Source organism: Bidens hawaiensis, unplaced genomic scaffold, assembly GCF_021521415.1.
Source record: "Bidens hawaiensis isolate Kalapana, Puna unplaced genomic scaffold, B.hawaiensis_p1.1 tig00039670_1, whole genome shotgun sequence".
In the NCBI taxonomy this organism is placed as follows: Eukaryota; Viridiplantae; Streptophyta; class Magnoliopsida; order Asterales; family Asteraceae; genus Bidens; species Bidens hawaiensis.
Window position 1 is genome coordinate 27,754 of NW_027496992.1, and position 19,831 is coordinate 47,584.

General features: G+C 36.8%; 1 protein-coding gene across 1 annotated transcript; it reads left to right on the forward strand.

Annotated features, from left to right (window-relative positions):
* Positions 1 to 810: 810 nt before the first annotated feature.
* On the forward strand, positions 811 to 4,571 carry LOC143591445 (vacuolar-sorting receptor 6-like). Its single transcript, XM_077071648.1, has 11 exons — positions 811 to 1,258; positions 2,019 to 2,711; positions 2,800 to 2,888; positions 2,971 to 3,124; positions 3,215 to 3,373; positions 3,454 to 3,536; positions 3,625 to 3,688; positions 3,767 to 3,895; positions 4,005 to 4,108; positions 4,194 to 4,321; positions 4,413 to 4,571. The coding sequence occupies exons 1-10, from the start codon at positions 940 to 942 to the stop codon at positions 4,311 to 4,313; spliced, it is 1,914 nt and encodes a 637-aa protein (XP_076927763.1). The 5' UTR covers positions 811 to 939; the 3' UTR covers positions 4,314 to 4,321; positions 4,413 to 4,571.
* The last annotated feature ends 15,260 nt before the right edge of the window (positions 4,572 to 19,831 follow it).

Below are 19,831 nucleotides of genomic sequence, written 5' to 3' on the forward strand. Positions count from 1 at the left end.
TTTTGCTCCCTAGATCGTAGCAAACGCAATGCTAGGTTACGATTGAAACTTTGATGTTACATGTATTTAATTAAACAAAATACATAATATGATATTAGAGCCCACTTTTTTGTTTCGGCACAAAATAAGTTGGTTTCGACCTTTTAGTATAGCGCAATTGTAGGGAGTACATATTGACGATTATTAGAGTACCCTCTCTTTAAATTTACCGATTAAGCTATTGAGTATACTTCACACACCAAATATTAGATTAAATAAAATAGTTAAGATTCAAATCAAAGAACAGTCCAAATCATTACTTATTCAACCTATTGTACAACTATATACAAACAAAAACAATTCAATATCCATCACGACTTGAGTTGAGTTGACTCGAAATACCACCCACCCATATACAAATACGTATAGAAAATAGCACGCCTGCAAACTTCAAAAGTATTTATATTTAACATCAAATCTCGATAACTTTATGATATCCGTTACAGGAAAACTCAAAATATTCAGATAAATTACAGTTTGTAACAGACAGTGACCTTAAAGAGGTTATGATAAGAAACACCGATGGAAAAAACATCTCTTCTGAATTTGAATCGTCTACTTACCACCACACATTTCCGTTTAATATTAACAATATTTAGAATCTAAGATTCCAAGTAAACGTAGAAAGAGGGAAAGAAGATGGAAAGTAACAGTCTAAGTAGTTGGGATTGACTCATTCCACCATCCCTTCAAATATCCATCTTGCACCCGTTTCCTTTACGTCAAAACCCATAAATAACGACCATATAAATAAAAATTAATATAATATCAACTTATTTCCCCTGGCTCTCTTTAAGTCTACCCTTGACTTATACTAAATCAATTTTCCACAACCTTGTACATAAACCCCTGTATCTCACTCCCCTGTTTCATAACATATTTCCAATCTCAAAAATCAATATGGGTATTGAAACACTAGGCTTCAGGTGGAATATTATTATTATTAATATTATTATTGTGATATGGGTTATGAATGAAACAGAGGGAAGATTTGTGGTAGAGAAGAGCAGCATAAGTGTTCTGTCACCAGACAATCTTCGATCGAAACATGATGCAGCCATAGGTAACTTTGGGTTGCCGGATTACGGTGGTTCGATGGTGGGCACGGTGGTGTATCCTCGGAAACCGGCTTCGACTTACGGTTGTTCGAAATTTGATGGTGACAGACCGTTCAAGTCGAACAGTTCTAGACCAACTATTTTGCTTCTTGATCGTGGAGGTAACTTGATGTTTGACTTTGACTTAAGTTTAAGTTTGAGTTTCTGGTTAGTTGGCTTACGATATTTCCTGTTTTTTTTTAATGCATGTTGTGTGTATTTTAATGTTTGTGTTATGTCATATTTTAAGTCAAGAGGATCAAAATATTGTAAAATGAACGATTCATGCATGATGCATCTTTAAAACATTTTTAATTGAATAAAATAGCATATTGGAGTTGATAATAATTTTTTATTATTATAAACTGATCACACAAACTTTTAAATAATGAGAAAATTATTTTGACACTAAGAAATAAAATATACATATATATTACCCTTTCATAATATGGCTATAATTAAGTAAAATTATTATTTACACGAAAATATTCTATCAATCCAATTCGTTATGTGAAGCCCATGATTTGTTGTAAACACGTACTGTTGAAAATTTTAAAGAACATTGGTTAGTACTTAGTAGCGCACACTATGTGGAGGCAATTTGTACAAACTTTTTTGTTAGCAAGAATTTGACTTGAAATATCACTTTTGAACATTTGGAACACAAGTTCATCAAATCCTGACTCATTTAAGACATAAAAGTTACTTTTTAAATACATTTCGCTAGTATTTGTATTTTAAACAATTTCACCGACTTTCATATGCCAAAATTGGGTTGAGGTACTTTTATGTATAGAATGAATAATATGTTCTGTTTTTTGTTAATAATATTAATGTTAATAAATATTATTAACTTGGTGATTTTGTTACCTTCAAACACAGAATGTTACTTTGCCTTAAAGGCTTGGAATGCACAACTAGCTGGTGCATCAGCTGTACTAGTAGTCGACGCCATAGATGAGCCCCTCATAACCATGGACTCACCGGAGGCCAGCACTACCACAGACGACTTCATAGAAAAGCTAACCATTCCATCCGCACTCATCCACATATCATTCGGTCAATCCATAAAAGACGTCTTACAAAAAGACCAAGAAGTCCTATTAAAACTCGACTGGTCTGAGTCCGTGCCCCACCCAGACCAGCGAGTCGAGTTCGAGTTATGGACCAACAGCAACGACGAGTGTGGGGCCCGTTGTGACGAACAAATGAATTTCATAAAAAACTTCAAAGGCCATGCTCAAATACTTGAAAGAGGCGGGTACGCAATGTTCACGCCACATTATATAACATGGTTTTGTCCAAAACCGTTCGTGTTAAGCGATCAATGTAAGTCTCAATGTATCAACCACGGGCGCTATTGTGCACCGGATCCCGAGCAGGATTTTGGTGAAGGGTATGATGGGAAACAAGTGGTGTTGGAGAATTTGAGGCAGCTTTGTGTTCATAGAGTTGCTAATGAGACCAATAGGTCTTGGGTATGGTGGGATTATGTGACTGATTTTCATATTAGATGTTCCATGAAGAAACAAAAATATAGTATAGGATGTGCTGAAGATGTCATTAAGTCACTTGGTAAAGTATTATTTATATTTTATACACCAAATTTTCGAATTATAAAGGACGAGCTAACCATGTAAAATAATGTTGAATGAATCATCAGGACTGCCTAGTGACAAGATACAAAAATGTATGGGCGACCCTGAGGCTGATGTCGACAATGAAGTACTAAAATTTGAGCAAGATTCACAGGTTTGGTTTCCATTTTGAGTCGCAAAAACATTTTAAAAAGGGGACGGCAAAATGACATGTTTTTGTTTTTGTTTATAATCAGGTTGGACGAGGATCACGCGGTGATGTAACCATCTTGCCGACACTAGTCGTCAATAATGTTCAGTACCGAGGGAAACTAGAGAGAACTGCTGTTTTACGAGCCATATGTTCGGGGTTTAAGGAGACAACTGATCCTTCTATATGCTTAAGTGGAGGTAAAGTTTGATATTTTGATCACCAAAAGTCAAAAGTAAAAGTCAACATATGCATAATCTTTATGTTCTTATACATCTTATGTGTTATAGATCTCGAGACCAACGAGTGTCTTGATAACAATGGCGGTTGCTGGATCGACTCAGAAAATGGCATAAGTGCTTGCAAGGACACTTTTAGGGGAAGAGTATGTGAATGTCCTACAGTGAATGGTGTGCAATATCAAGGAGATGGATACACATTTTGTAAAGGTATCCACATGTCAAAATTTATAACTAAAACCGACAACTTATGTTTCATGTCTTATAACCTTGGATTGTTCAAACGACAGCCGTTGGACCTGGTAGATGCACGGTCGCCAATGGAGGATGTTGGTCAGATATAAGAGACGGAAGGAAGTTTTCGGCTTGCTCGGTTGAGTGTCTTTTCTACTTTCTATGAGTCTGTTACTAAAGCAGTTTATGTTTCGGGCTTTCACATTTGATTCATGTTTGTTTCACAGGTGAACAACATGACCGGTTGCAGTTGTCCACAAGGTTTTCGTGGGGATGGTCATACTTGTGAAGGTGAGATTTCCGTTTGCACTATTGACTCGGTATCTGTTAAAAGATTTCGTTTATATTAGTTTTTTTAAAAATGTGCAGATATTAACGAGTGCAAAGAAGGCTTAGCTTGTAAATGTGATGGGTGCACATGTAAGAACAATTACGGTGGATATGATTGCAAATGCAAGGGGGACAAACTTTATATTGCTGATCAAGATACATGTATCGGTAAGTAGTAAGTTGTGTTTCCCCCGGTCCCACTAGTTGGCAGAGTATTGGTGGGCCCTAAGTTTTTCTAACGTTTTTTTTTATTTAATATTGTTTTTGGATTATGCAGAAAGGAAGGTGTCAAAGTACACTTGGTTCATTAGCTTGTTGGTACTAGGGGTGGTGGCGACTGCGGGTTTAGCTGGTTACATTTTCTATAGATACAGGCTACGGGTAATTGTAACATACAAGATGTTTATACTTTATACAACTAGTTTTATAGATAAGTCATCTAATAATATACTGGTTAATGAAATAGGCGTACATGGACTCGGAGATCATGGCAATTATGTCTCAATACATGCCTCTCGACAACCAGAACCAAAGTCAAGTCGTTGTTCACGAAAACGAGCCTCTGCGTCAAACATCAACAGTGTGATGCATAAGGTAGTTAGTTAATCACTTTATATGCTTTGTTGAATTTTGTTATGTTTTCGGTTTTTCCTAGGTTTGTTCTTACAAGATTTTCCATGTGCAGATGAAATACAACATTCGTGGTACGATTTTCAGACCCAGGACTTGAAGTGTGTGTGTATAAAGTTAGATCGTGAGATGTATATGTGTTGTTAAGTAGCAATATAAGTACACGCTTATACATGTTTGAAAGCATATAATATATTCTACATGAATATACAATAAGCAAAAGAAAACTATTTTTGAATACGAATGCAAGCATTTTCTTAGCTTAATAACATTTTAGCAGATACAAGTTTTGAAATAATATCATATAGAAATCTTAATAGAAACGCACCATGATATATTCATTTGGGACAAAATTAGGAAATGGGGATGATTCAAATCGAAAACCAAAACGTAATAATCTGAGAAATTGCTGTACAGGAAGAGTAAGTACCGATGACGGCGGTACAACTGGTGGCGCCGTGCCGGCGGCGACCACGCTTTCTTCTTCCTCAGCCTCGTGTTATTCGAAAACTAGCACTTTTGGTCCTTTAAAAATTAATTATGCGACTTTACTTTTATTATTTTGTATTTTTTTTTTGTTGTTACCAGTAATATTTGAGGAGTTTTTTTTACCAAAATAGGGTGATGGAGAAAATTATTTACTAAAATAGGATTTTAAAACTATTTATCAAAATAGGTTTTTTATTTTTCTTTTTAATTTTTTAACATCTTTAAATCTTTTTTTCTCATTACTTAACACGTGGTCACACCCACACCCCACCCACCCCCCTTCACAATCACGAAAACCTTTAAATTTTTTAAGTTTTCCGATCAACGACTAATCCGGCAACCTTGAAATGGTTATCATTAATATAATCGACCAAATAAGAATTCAATACCCACCATTTGTCTTCATCTTTCCCCAACCTAACCAAAATGGCCGGCAGTCCATTGTTGTCGATCACCCACTTTTTTTCCGGCGACATCCTCACCCATCCACCAACACTAATTCAGCCGCATCATCCTTCTGTTCCATCATTTTACAGCCTTTGGAAACTAGCACACAAGCCCCACTCGAGATTTTGTAGATATTCCAGCATGGTCGGAACCCAAGCCACTTTTTTCCGGCAACCAACACCATCCTTTGAACTAATCCCCTCAACACCACCTTGCAACCTTGCCTTCCTGTCCGGTTACCACCGTCGCCTCCAAGGTGTCCGAATCACTCCCTCCCCGTGCCGGAAAACGACTTCATCGCCGGACAAACCTGCAACTTTAGGCCAAAATAATATACACCCTCTCTCTCTCTCTCTCTCCTTCCCTCCCTCCCCACTCAAAACCGAAGTCGACGGCAAACTGTGTTGGGCTGTCCGGATCTGTCGGCAAACTGATTCAGGATTGCCGGATTAATCGTCGGAAAACTTAAAAAATTAACCGTTTTGTGATTGTGAAGGGGGTTGGGTACCATGTGTTGAGTAAAGAGAAGAAAAGATTTAAAGATGTTAAAAAATTAAAAAAGAAAAACAAAAAACCTATTTTGGTAAATAGTTTTAAAATCCTCCATTTTGGTAAATATTTTTTTCCACCACCCTACTTTGGTAAAAAACTCAATATTTGAGTTGAGTAGTGAAGGAATCTATTGGGTGGCTTGGGAGAGGGTTGCTACCCCTAAAAATAAGGACGGTTTAGGAATCTCGAGGATCAAAGATATAAATAACGCTTTATTAACTAAGTGGGGATGAAGATACAAAACGGGAGAGACGGGGCTGTGGTTAACGATTATTGAGTCTATTCATAATCATCTAAGAAATTGGGATGTGGTTCCGGTAAAAAATGGATACACAGGTGTATGGGCTAACCTTCCTAAGTCTATAAATAAGTTAAAGTGGGATGGAAGAAAGTTAAAAGACTTGATAAAAGCTACTGTTGGAAATGGGTAAAAGTTGTGCTTTTGGATGGACAATTGGGTGGGCAGTGTATGCCTCAAAGATGCTTGCCCTTCTTTGTTTAAATTGGAAAGACACAAAAGGTGTAAAGTCAAGGAAAGATTTTGGAGAGCAGGAGGACAGTTCGATTGGAGCTGGTGTTGGAAAAGAAAACCGAGTAAAGAGATAGAACTGGAAGAATGGGAGAAGTGCATGAGGTTGATGAGTGCAGCTGTTTGGGTTAACGGGCCAGACCGGAGGGATTGGCTAGGGGACAAAGATGGCGAATTTTCAGTAAGCTCGGTTAAAAGGTTGATTGTAAAAAATAAAAATGTAGGAAATAACTACATTATGAAGTGGAGCAAATGGGTTCCAAACAAATGCAACATTCACATTTGGAGGGCGGAAATGGATAGACTTCCAACTCGGGACGCTCTTGAACGAAGGAACATTCTGGTCACGGAAAGTGGGTGCCCCTTGTGCGATAGGGGGGGAGAAACGGTGGATCATACCATGACAGGATGTGAAGTACCGGCGGTGGTCTGGATAATTTAAGTCGGTGGTGCAAGGTTCCCCCTATTTTTGGCTTCTCGGTTAGAGACCTTCTAGAGCTACACAAGACCATCAATCTCAGTCCTATAGAAAAAGAGGTTTTTCATGGAATTATCATAATTGCTTGTTGGAGACTTTGGAAGGCGAGAAACGAAAAAGTTTTTGGAGGAAAGGAGGTTGTTTTGGAAGAGATTATAGGCGACATAAAGGCTTGTGGTTTCCTTTGGTTCAAGTATAGGTCTAAATTTAGATCTTTAGCTTGGAAGAATTGGTGTAATTTTGATTTCATGTAATTTTTCTCTTTTTTTTTGGGCTGTTCTCCGGCTTGTGGTGTCGGCCTTTAGGTGTTGTTCTCTTGTTTGGTATTGGTGTTGGTGTTTATAAAAGTTAATCTTTCGAAAAAAAGTGTAGTTAAGAAATCAGAAATTATTTTTGAATGAGTTCTATAAGTTTGGGTATTCTAATGTCTATCAACTCGAATTTTTAAAAAAAAATGTATTTTAAGGTTTTTGCACTTTGATATAATGTAGATATTGGTAGGTACGTTATGGTCACATTAAATATAACCATATTGAAAAAATATTTAAAAACATTAATCGTCTTGATACCTATAGTTTTATTGTAAAAATGATACTTTAAAATATGGATAAATTCATGTTAAATTGAAGTAATAGCTACAGCTATGTATAATATAACTATTTTTTATCCCTTGTATTACGGGGTTGTTTTATATTGTTTGTTCTAATTTTTTTGTTTTTTGAATTTCTATTTTTTTTATTGTATGAAAGTTAATAATATACTTATGGTTTGATGATAAATTGTTTCACAAATAAATAAGATGTTATAACCCGGTTTAAAAACTATATGGTTCTGATGAGACCCAAGACCCGTTTATTTTTTTACTATAAAATTGGTTTGTAATTTAAATAATATATATCTTTTTTTAAAATAATAAGATATTAATTTTAGCATATCCTAATTTATAGGGTTTTTACATCAATAATTTGGTGAGAATAATTTTTTATTTAATGAAATGTTATAACCCGTTTAAGAAATATCTGGGTTTGATAAGACATATACCCATGAATTCGGGTCAAATGCATGAGAAGTCTCCATTTAAAAATTAAGCAAATCTTGTGACTTCAAAAAAAAGGGAGCGACCACATTGTGACACGTATGATTTTTATGTTTTTATTTATATATATTATAGATTTGGAAAGGATTCCAGAGGAAAAAAAAAAGGAAGTAAGGAGATAAATGACATGAGAACCGAAAGCTAGCCTTTTCTGTTTTCCTTTTACTAGTTTTTATTTCACATTTTATGTTTATGCGTCCGTCACTGAAAAAAAGTTTGGGTTCAACCAAAAAATTTATATTATGCATTCTATATAAAATTTAAAATTACTGGTGCCACTTTAACCCGTCTTACTCTGCATAGCTTCGCTCCTAAAATTGACGTGTTTAACTTGTTTAATTAAATAAATCGACTGTTTAATGCATTTAAAATTAAAATTTACAAGGTTGACTTATAAACCATTACAACTCTTTCAACACATTTGTTACAACACATTACAACTTATCAACACAATTTATAACCTATTTACAATTTGATTACCACACAACTCGTCTTCTACATTTAAAATTCATTTGACTCATTTAGTTAGATAGAGGGGGTTTTGATTCCATGATTTAGCGTGTACAAGGCTGGGCATGGAGGGTGGCAGGGTAGTCGACGGCTACAGGCCCGACGCCCTGCCAGGGCCGAACTTTGTTTAAAAAAAAACTTATATGTATTTTTATGAAAAAAATAAGTATAATTAATGTTTCAACACAAAATAAATAACCGCTAGTTTAGTGTAGTGGCAAAGATGTATGTCATCTAATCAAAAGGTTGTGAGTTCTAGTCTTGTTGGAGACATTTTTAAGTATATTTTTATACAAATGTTGAAGACATTTTTAAGCTTATTTTTATACAAAAATTTTGTACACGACTCAAATTGTAATCAAATAAGCACATTTAAAATTAAATTGTTTAAACTCATTAAAATATTTCTTTTACTTAAGGCCCGGTTTTTTTTGTCTTTGGCCCAAAAAAGTTTTCGTCTTCTCGGAGCCGGCCCTAAGTGTGTATAAGTTAAGATGATGCCATTATCACAAATAAATATATGAGTCGTGTTCACGTCCATTATTTCAATACGTCAATCTGACACCGTTGTTACCCTAAGTAAAAAAAACACTAGTCAGGATAAAGATGTAAAAAAACAAACAAACCGTATCTGGGTAAAAAGATCAATGTTCATACTTTTTGTTACCCAACTCAAATAGCTAAGTTTAAATTGCTGATTGCATCAATACACAACAGTACGTCCAAATTGTACAAAAAGTAAGCAATAACTTTGAAATGTGACCAAGGTCATGTGTAGTGGACGTAAGAAAGGGGCGAATTTGGGCGCGAACACCGCCTCCCCTTGGCGAAATTGGGACGATTTGGGCGGGGGGCGTGGGTTATTCGTCGCCTGGAGGAGATAAGTTTATTATTATTATGTATATGTATATGTATATGTATATGTATATGTATATGTATATGTATATGTATATGTATGTATATGTATATATGTTGTGTGTGTGTGTGTATATGTATATGTATATATGTTGTGTGTGTGTGTATATATGTATATGTATATGTGTATATGTTGTGCGTGTGATATATATATATGTATATGTATATATGTTGTGTGTGTGTATATATATATGCAAAATGAATCCTAGAAACGACCCGAACCACCCATTCCCTCCTTTCGGTCAACACCATGGTTAGCAAAACCAACCGAATGTGAATTTACAATGGAACCCGATGAACCTAAACCAACCGAGCTATCCGTTTCAATTTCCCGACCTGAACCTAAACATATACGCCAACCGAGCTATATGTTTTTTTTTATATATTTAGTTACGTATTTTTTTAGTTATGTATTTTTTGTATTTCTTTTTAATTTAATACATTTTTATTTAATTATTTAAATGAATTGGTTTTTATTTAATTAGTTTATTTATAAAAAGAAAATAATAAAAAAAAGATATTGTGGGCCCAACTTGTAGCCCCTACACCATTACACCCCCAAACAAATTCGTCCCCTTTGCTGACCGGGCGTCACGTGTCACAATTCGCCCCCAATTATAGCCCCTCCACTACACATAGCCTAATGTTTTAACTTAGTATAGTTAACTTTAAATTTAATTATGCCGCTACTCGTAAGTGTCCCCTATATATCATATACACTTTCACTCATGCAGTATCTTTTGGCATTTGGTGTGTGGCATAATTAGTTCCAAAACTTCAGATGTGGTTCTAGATCATGATTAATCGAGTGGTTTAAGATTTGAGATTCAATATTCAGAATTCCTCATTATATATACGGGCATACGGTATAGAGGTAGGGCACCAAAAGACCCAAATACCCTTAAGTATCATCCGCGGGTCAGAGGGAAACTCCTGTTATACCACCTGCGGGACATATAGATCACCCGCATGACTCAATAACAAAGGAAGAACAATGGTACATCCTAGAGACTATGTGCGGGAGTATCCAGACGCCCTCAGAAGTCATCCGCGGGCTAGTATTTTCACCTACAAAGGAGGACCAGAAGGCAGCGTCATAGGACAACTGTAATTAACCAATTTCCTTCTAAAAGACTTACCAAGATTTGGTCTTGGAGAGCACGTGATTCTCCAGCCAATAGGAGAAGGACATGTGGCCAGGTTGTTATAACACATGGTCAAGTTTATCTCGTTCTATTACAGGAAGACACGTGTCCAGGTTGTTACAACCATGCACATGGGCCGTATAGCTCAACCTATCACTTGAGGACACGTGTCTAGATGGTTACGAGAGCATCTTCTAGAAAGGGACAGTTGAGCCAATTGTATTCTCATATCCTTCGGCTATAAATACCTTCACAATCTTCATGAGGTATTCATTCAATCCCAACTATCTACTCTAAATACTCTTATCACCGGAATAGTACTTATTCTCACGCAGGATGGTGGTTACGGGAAGACCCCCCCCCCCTCTTGTCCTTCCCGTAACGAGCTCACGGTGTCTGTTTTGCAGGTTTCTGTCATTGGACTTGGGAGATCAGACTAGTATCGTTGCTAGTAGTTGTTCGTACCATACACTTTGGACTCACTGGATCTAAGACCTTGTTAAGGGGTTAGATCAGTGTTTCTTCATTGGCGCCATCCGTTTTTTGCTAGAATTGTGTTAGTTTTCGTTGTTTCGATACAATATGAGTCAAAATCCCCAAGGTCCGACGGAAACTCCGATAACTGTTAGACGTTCTGTTGATGTTACAGCACCTGGAGGACCTACTCCATGTGATCTGGGACACGTTACTGGTGAGAATCATCGGGCTCGTACAGAATTGGGTCTGGAATACGGATATGATGATTCTGAATTGACGAGATCTCATGGTAGTAACTCCAGATCTGAAGGAATCCAATCTCTTGAAGAGTGGTTACGTATTCAGCAAGAAAATGCCTTAGCTGAATATGAGCGTATGATTCGTGAAGAGCGAATTCGTGCTCGTATTTTAATTTTTGATGACGCATCTGGAGGATCTCCGGCTCCTTCTATCGCAATTCGGAGTAGTCAGATAAGAACTTGTCTACAAACGGAGAGAACCTCTGAAGATGACTTTGAAAGAAGAAGGTGTGATCGTCTTTATTCTTTCACACGCAATCCTCACAGAATCGAGTATGACAGTTATAATCCAACATATCGTCCAAGTGATGTTAGTTATTTCAGTGGTAATAGCAAAATTCATACTAGAGAGGGGACTAGCCGCCTGCAGGCAGTAGTTCGCCAGACTGTGTACCACAGTGATGCGGAAGATGATTTCACAAAAACATATCGCCCCGCAGCCTTTGCTGAAAAATCGAAATTCATAGCGCGTATCGCAACAGCTCCATTCCCAGTTAACGTGAAAATACCTATGTCATTGGGTAAGTACAATGGGATGACGGATCCTAGTGATCATCTCCATTGGTGTCACATGTTCGCATTGACATTAACCAGGGCAGCGCATGAATGGTTCGAGAAATTACCTGATGGGCAGATTACTAGTTGGGATGATCTGGTGAAAAAAATTTCCCAACATTTCAGTCAGCAAAAGAAGCACACTCGTGACCTGTCAGAGATTTTAGATGTTGTTCGCTGAGATAATGAATCTGTTGAAGACTTCATTACGCGGTTTAATGACGAAAGTTTGAATATCGGAGGAATCAGTAAAGATATGTTGCGGGGAGCCTTTCGCAAATACGTAAGAGGTAACGCTTTGATCCGCACTTTGACTGGTAAGGATGGAATATCTCAAGAGTGGGATAACATTATGACTGCTGCAAAATTGTTTGCAAGGACTGCAAAATTAGTTCCAAAACTTCAGATGTGGTTCTAGATCATGATTAATCAAGTGGTTTAAGATTTGAGATTCAATCTTCAGAATTCCTCATTATATATATAGGCATACGACTTTGTGACTAGAGAAAGATTCATCTAAGAAGTAAAGACGTAAAGTTTATAATAACGATTATCATTGGGATAAAAAGAAATTCGAACATTTGGACAAATCATTTGAGGGTGAATATATGAAAATGTGTAAAGGGATATTTGCATTAAATAAAAAGATACGATGAGCCAAAAGTGTTTTTTAACGAGGGTATATTATCTGTCAATAGCGCAAAATGTGAGATTATTTATTTCCTTTGGGCCTATTGAGTAACGAATTTTATATATTTTTAAACAACGATTAATTTTATAAAAATAAACATAGCAAAAATATATAGCCTTAAAACGACTACTAGACTCTTCCTCCATTCGTCACTATTTTGTTTTTTTATATAGTTTTTATTCTTTTTACTTTAAATTTAGGCCCAATAAGTTATTGTTGGATACTTGGATTATAGATCAAAGAATAATTTGAGTCTAAGTATTTATAAGCTTTTAAACTTTTAAGAGGATCCAATCTCTCTTTTAAGGTTTCAACTTTTAAATATATAAAAAATATTAGGCCCTCAGAAAAAGGGTCTCGGCCAGGGTGCGGCTTGCCCATCCTAAGGGCCGACCCTATAACCATGTTAGTTGATGGAGAACAAGAAGTAACCAATTCAGTCATGAGCTAGTAATCTGGATCGGATCCACAACATGGTAGTATGACGACCATTATAATCCTGTTTAGTGTTTACACCATGCCTTGCATCAAAGTAAAACATGATGCTTATTCTCATATTGAAGGTTGGTCACATGAGGGTAGCCCTTTAATATGTGGTCAGTCAACGAATTTGTTCGTCTTAGCAAGTTCAAGATTTCCCATCGTTATACGTCACTCCACACTGATCCAGTAGCCTTAGGACACTTCATTTTAACAGTTACTCATTTATACTTGACCTTTCAAGTCCAACACTACCCAAATACAAATGAAAAGTCTCAAATCACGACCTATAAGCATCTAAAGTTCAATATTATTGCGATACATTGACCCGAACCAACCCAAACGGGTTCTTGTAAAAACCGCTCGGGTTCATTCTATATGGTTCATCCGTCCCCGTTTGAACTGTCTGATACTCGCCTCCCTGGTCCAACAATTTTTCTATCCGACTTTCAAAGCAACGCTCTTAAGTTAATCAGTTTTAGTCATAAGAATTTTAATTTTGTAAATAGGAGTTATAACCCAAATTCTAGCCCTATCCCATGTCTTTGGGTCTCAATAAGCTGACTTGAATGGTAGTAGGAAAAGTGTAAAGTTGCAAAAGGGCATACCGCTCAAGGTCTTAAAAGAAAGTCAACAAAAATAAAGGAAACTTGAAAAGGTAAAACAAGCTTTTACAAATATCCCCAACGCCATACTCAAAGTTTTCAGGGCATTATGAGGAATTATTATGAATATTGTCGGCAACATTACTATAATGCAAAAAATTTGAAAAAAAATCGCCCATTTTCAATTCATGCATATATTAGTAATATTTTAACTAATACTAAAAAATTCAATGTTATTGAAATTGTTTTAATAAGTTAAGACTAGAAAAAAAAAGACTAGAAAACTCATTGATCATAAACAACTCTGTAGGGGTATGGTACTAAAACCTGGTTCTACGACCCTAAATCTATTATGTTTGGCTTATTTTATTACACGAACTAATACAATGCTATTGGGCTGAGGGGGTTTTGTGGAGGTAACCCTAACTGGGCTAGGCCCATTAGGGTATCATGATGGTGGCCATGAGGCTCTCTATATAAGGAGGTCTCCACCTCCTTGTTAGCGGGTCATGCTCAATAAGAGCCACCACCACTTTTTGTGTCTGTAAACAAGAAATCCACAGGATATCTTAGCAGTCACCTCCACACCCCCGAAACCATTACAGGTCTCAACATGGCAGATCACAGGCGCAGCCGCAGAGGAAGAAGATCAAGACGTGGTTCGTTCATCTCAAAATCCGTGGAAACATCGTCATGGATCAGGTAAGATTCATTTCATGATTCGAGTAGGGGTATGGTACTAAAACCTGGTTCTACGACCCTAAATCTATTATGTTTGGCTTATTTTATTACACGGACTAATACAATGCTATTGGGCTGAGGGGGTTTTGTGGAGGTAACCCTAACTGGGCTAGGCCCATTAGGGTATCATGATGGTGGCCATGAGGCTCTCTATATAAGGAGGTCTCCACCTCCTTGTTAGCGGGTCATGCTCAATAAGAGCCACCACCACTTTTTGTGTCTGTAAACAATAAATCCTCAGGATATCTTAGCAGTCACCTCCACACCCCCGAAACCATTGCAGGTCTCAACATGGCAGATCACAGGCGCAGCCGCAGAGGAAGAAGATCAAGACGTGGTTCGTTCATCTCAAAATCCGTGGAAACATCGTCATGGATCAGGTAAGATTCATTTCATGATTCGACAAACTCATAAATATCTCGTAAAGATTTTACATGAACAAATTAAAATAAATAAAAAACTAAAAAGGAGAAGCTTCTAAAATATAGTGAGGTCCAAATGCTAAAGGGGAAAACTTTAACATGATAGCGGAGCTTTTAAACCACAACATGATGTTAAATGGTTGAAGCTTTAACGTGACATGACGCTTTATCTTGAGGTTTAAAACTCATTCACAACAACCAGCGTAACAAAAATAGTGATCATGTAAGTAATTATTATGTATTATGATTAAGAAAAAAGGATAAACACTTTAATTGTAATGATTATAAGTATTTATTTCATAGTTCTCTATTTCAAACATATAAAAGGTTAATGGTATATTTATCTGCGTTGCCATTAGGTTTCTCATGATTTTCAGTAATAATAACTATAAAAGTGGTTTCAGCTCCTAAAAAGTCAATATTATCAACGGTCTTCAATGAAATAACAAAGGTCACGTTTTAGATTTCTATATAATTTTCATGCATTGTTCTTTTCTCAACTTTGTGCTTTTGCTCATGTGCTTACTTCAATTGTAAACATGTACCACTTATCATGTTAAATTATTAATAATGCATAAATCCCTAGGGAGCTACATCTCTCATAGTCTCATTTTAGTTGGTTGTAGATTTAAGAGAATTGATTGATGTTTTATTGTTTGAAAGAGAAAGCGTAAAGATTATTCAGACGGGCACCCCGCAATTGGGCAGCGCCTAATCGAACACCCAAGTCGTAATATGCCTAACGAGATAGGTACGAGAGAGAAATAAGTATACAAAGCTAGTATGCCAATCTAAAAGATGGAATGATTATAAATTTTGAAACGTTTTCTTTTTATTTCCGGCGTTTTATGCGCATCATAACAAACCGAAAACGATACCGACAACATCCTCGCCGCGACGCATGGGTTGAACACCACTACCTCTAGCTTTCATACCTGCTCGAGTAAAGTAAACTCACCGCGAAGTTTGAATTTCCTACTTATTGTTTAGGGGTTGGAAAATGTAGTATGGTTTTGATAATTTAAAACCATAGAAAGTAAATAGATGGTCCCTTCGATAAAAAAGGAAATTAATTATTAAAAATAATTTTTAAATCATACGATGAAATGGGGCAATTCCCGAAGAGAAGTAATTCCTTCCCTGTAGTTTATTTTTATTTCTTAGGAAGGGTGTTTTTTTTCCGTTCATCATAATGCAATTTAAAAAATAAGTAGCGGCACAATTTGTTTCCGTTTGTCTTCTTTTTTGATGTAATCACTACCTTATTTATTTCAGTAAATGAAAATATTATAAACACAAAACAAAATCAAGTTTTGTTTTCCGAAAAAAAACCTTAAATTGTCATAATATTGTGTTTTTTGTTAACTTTAAGTGAAACCAACGACTAAACAACCAAGAACACTGGGTTTGCTATAAATAGTCAAGCAACTCTTTTAATTTAGTAATTGACAAACGAAACATACAAAGATTAATCAAACAACTATCAGGTTTATATACTACCCATAATACTAATTCGAAAAATTAAACAAAAAGAAAACTAAGGGATGATGAAGAAATCAACACTAAACTTAAACGATAATGAATAATTGATTTGCATTATTCTTGATCTCTTTTAAGCCACCCTATGAAATTTTAACTGAGCCACTACACCATATTGAGGTGTTCCTACGTTTTGTTTTGTCTCGTTTCGGTTAATAAAATAAAATATGAGTTATTATGAGTCGGGCTTGAGTTGGGTTAAGTAATATGGGTAATGGACTTTGGTTAATAAGGAAAAGAAAAAAACCATGGGCTTAAGCCCATAACCCATGGTATAAGTACCATAATTATCCATTAATTCTCTCATTCTCATCCATTCCATACACTATCCAAAACACACATTTAAGCTCTCTCTCTAATCGAAACCAAGAAGGAAAATCGAGCATCGATACGAGGTAATGATATTATGATATCTTGTGGATCCAAACCCGCTAGATATAGTCGCGAAACGACGAGCCGACACCCTCAACCGTTAAAGTCACGAGACCCGGATGGAATAAGGTATAAATCTGTCAAAAGATGAACTTAGGAGTCATCCTAGCTCAGATCTGGATCGAACGGGACGAAAAACGGTGAAAACGGTGCGAAAATACGTTTTCCGGTCACCGCCCGTTTTTCCGGCACGGTGGCGCCGGAAAGGCCGCGTGCGAGGTTGAGTATGTCAGAGAATGTTTCTGACCTAACCCTAATTCGTTAACGGAAGAATAACGAATTAACAGCAATTCGTTATGTCCATTCGTTAAGAAAGAATAACGAATTAACAACAATTCGTTATATCCATTCGTTAAGGAAGAATAACGAATTTACAGCAGTTTGTTATGCCCATTCGTTAAGGAGAAATAACGAATTAGCAGCAATTCATTATGCCCATTCGCTAAGGAAAAGTAACGAATGAACCTTAATTCGTTATGCCCATTCGTTAAGAAAGAATAACGAATGAGCAGCCATTCGCTATGTCAATTCGTTACAATAGAGAAATAACGAAGGAGCCTCCTTCGTTAACGAACAAAATAACGAATTAGAATTTGAGGATTGGATAAAGAATTAGACTTTGAAAGAATGATAGAAAGGTCCATGGACTTAGAATAGAATGGATTAATTACAAAGAATCCCTCGAACTTTATGAGTTAGCAAATAAAATAATAAATTAAGAATCCTAATGAAAATTGTGTTAAGGAAGTTAATGGAAATAAAATTTTTCCAAGCTGACTTGGCAGCTTAACCCTAGCCAGGGGTTCTGCCGCCCCTAGAACCCCGCTGCCAGGGGCGCTGCCCCCGGACCCCCCTTCATTGAGGGTTATAATTAAACTAGAAACACGATATGGGTAATGATAATTAATTGATACGTGTAATTGTTATACAGTTAGTCGCCGCACAGCTAAAGAAAGGTATAACCATTAACTGTGAACGTAATCGAGCTCAGGTGAGTTTCTAGCCCCATTTCCTTGTTATGTTTTCGAGGCTGTGTGCATACTCAATGTGATTAGTCAACAAACTTACCTTGAGTGGTAAGTGTATGCATGGATGATATATGTGATATATATTATAATAAGAATATGGATGAAAACTTGTTGGTACCTGAACGATCTTCGGATATTGCACGTATCGCCAAGAGAGGTAAGTGTCAGCATAGGTAATTGTGTATGAATGAATGATAAAGCAAGGTATGTACGAAATTGTATAAATGTTAGTATGAAAGTATGGTAGAGCGAAGGTAGAGAACATACCCTAATAATATTCTGCGAATGTAGGGAATAGACCCTAATAATATCTGCGAATGAAGGGAACACACCCTAATAATATTTGCGAATGTAGGGAACAGACCCTAGTAATATCTGCGAATGAAGGGAACAGACCCTAATAGTATCTGCGAAGGTTATAGGACGAAATGTATGTATATATGTATGTATGTATGAAAGTATGAAGAAGGGTAAAATGCTAAGTATGTATATGTATCTTCGGATGCGTATGTATGTAAGTATGTGAATGTATTGTATGTTACCTGTATTAATTAAAACTCACTCAGCATAGCTGACTTTTAGTATGCACGCAAGTGAATAGATTGAAGCAGTTGGCTTGAGGGAAGGACACATGGCAGGATTGAAGGGGCTGGCATCCAAAGAAGTTTTGTCATGATGTTTTAAATAAATCATTTTATATTATGTTTTAAAAAGAACAAGCTATGGATATTTGTAATGAATTGTTGACATTTATTATTATTCCGTGAAAGTTTTACTCCACTCTGATATTTAGAACTGTGTTTATGAGTAAATCCAACACCAAAGTAGGGCACCGGGACCGGGGCCATACAAGTTGGTATCAGAGCATAAGTTCGAGAGAATTAAGAATCCTACATGCTTAAGCTCGAATAGAGAATGTGACATAAGTAAGAAAAGAAAGAAGATGCCAGTTCAAGCCATTTGTCACTCAAGCAAGCCCAGTAAAGGTATAATGTACGATTAATTTCATGTTTAATATAAGAAAGTATAAGGAAGCTAGCTTAATTGTTAGGGATAGGAGTATGTGATTATATGAACTGTTTGATTGTCTAACTGCTTAAAAGTAGAACCAGCACAAATAGTCACACAAGGGGAAGTGTATAGGACACAGAAAGTAACGTGATCTATTAATCACAGCTGGCCACTTTTATTACCTTTTAGCCTTACTATCCTTGTACTAAATGGTTCCTTAAGTGATTACGTTTGTGTTTCCTTGTAGAATACGAATGGCTGGAGCAAGAAAGGTCGTTGGACAAGGAGGTCGCACTGGACGTCGTGGTAGACCACGTATTGTCCAAGAACCTTATGTAGAACCTGTTACTAACACAAGGGAAGAAGGAAGTGCAGCGGGACAGAAGCCGAGCAACAACGAAGGGTATCAACTGGATCCGCGCGGTTTAGGCCGCCATTAATCAAGCTGTAGCTGCTGCAGTGAAGAACTCGCAACCTGAAAAGTCTGCTGAAAGCCATGTGTGGACCACTGAGAGGGCAGGGGATGATGGTAAGAAAGCTAATGATTGGGAAGGCGACTCTAGTGAAGTTCGATCGGTGAGGTTGATGCAAGGAAAAAAGGAAGAGGTGGGTGTAACTATAAGTCGTTCAAATGGTGTGACCCGCCGAAGCTGATTGGTTTAGGGGACGCAATCTCTACTCTCCAATGGATAACCGCCATGGACAAGGTTATCCTAATTAGCGAGTGTCGTCCTGATCAAGCGGGTGGGTTATGCTACCCAGTCGTTCGGAGATGAAGCTATATATGTACCGGTGGGAGTCGGTGGAGCAGAGAAAGGCTTGAGAGAAAGTTAAGGCTATGAGATGGGATGACCTGAAGGAGTTAGTGATGAGGAGGTTCTGTGTTGATGCTGAGGTTGAAAGAGCTAAGATGAAGTATTTGAATCTGAAGGCGGGCAAGATGACACACTGCGATTACACCACCAAATTCAATCGCATGTCCATGTTGGTGCCTGACATGGTGAATACTGAAGCCAAAATGATCAAGTGTTAT

Excerpts from the sequence above, each read along its gene's own strand:
- LOC143591445 (XM_077071648.1), top strand. The coding sequence starts at position 940 with ATGGGTATTGAAACACTAGGCTTCAGGTGGAATATTATTATTATTAAT. Across the intron at positions 2,889-2,970 it reads AATTTGAGCAAGATTCACAG|GTTGGACGAGGATCACGCGG; the intron begins GTTTGGTTTCCA and ends GTTTATAATCAG. Across the intron at positions 3,896-4,004 it reads TGATCAAGATACATGTATCG|AAAGGAAGGTGTCAAAGTAC; the intron begins GTAAGTAGTAAG and ends TGGATTATGCAG.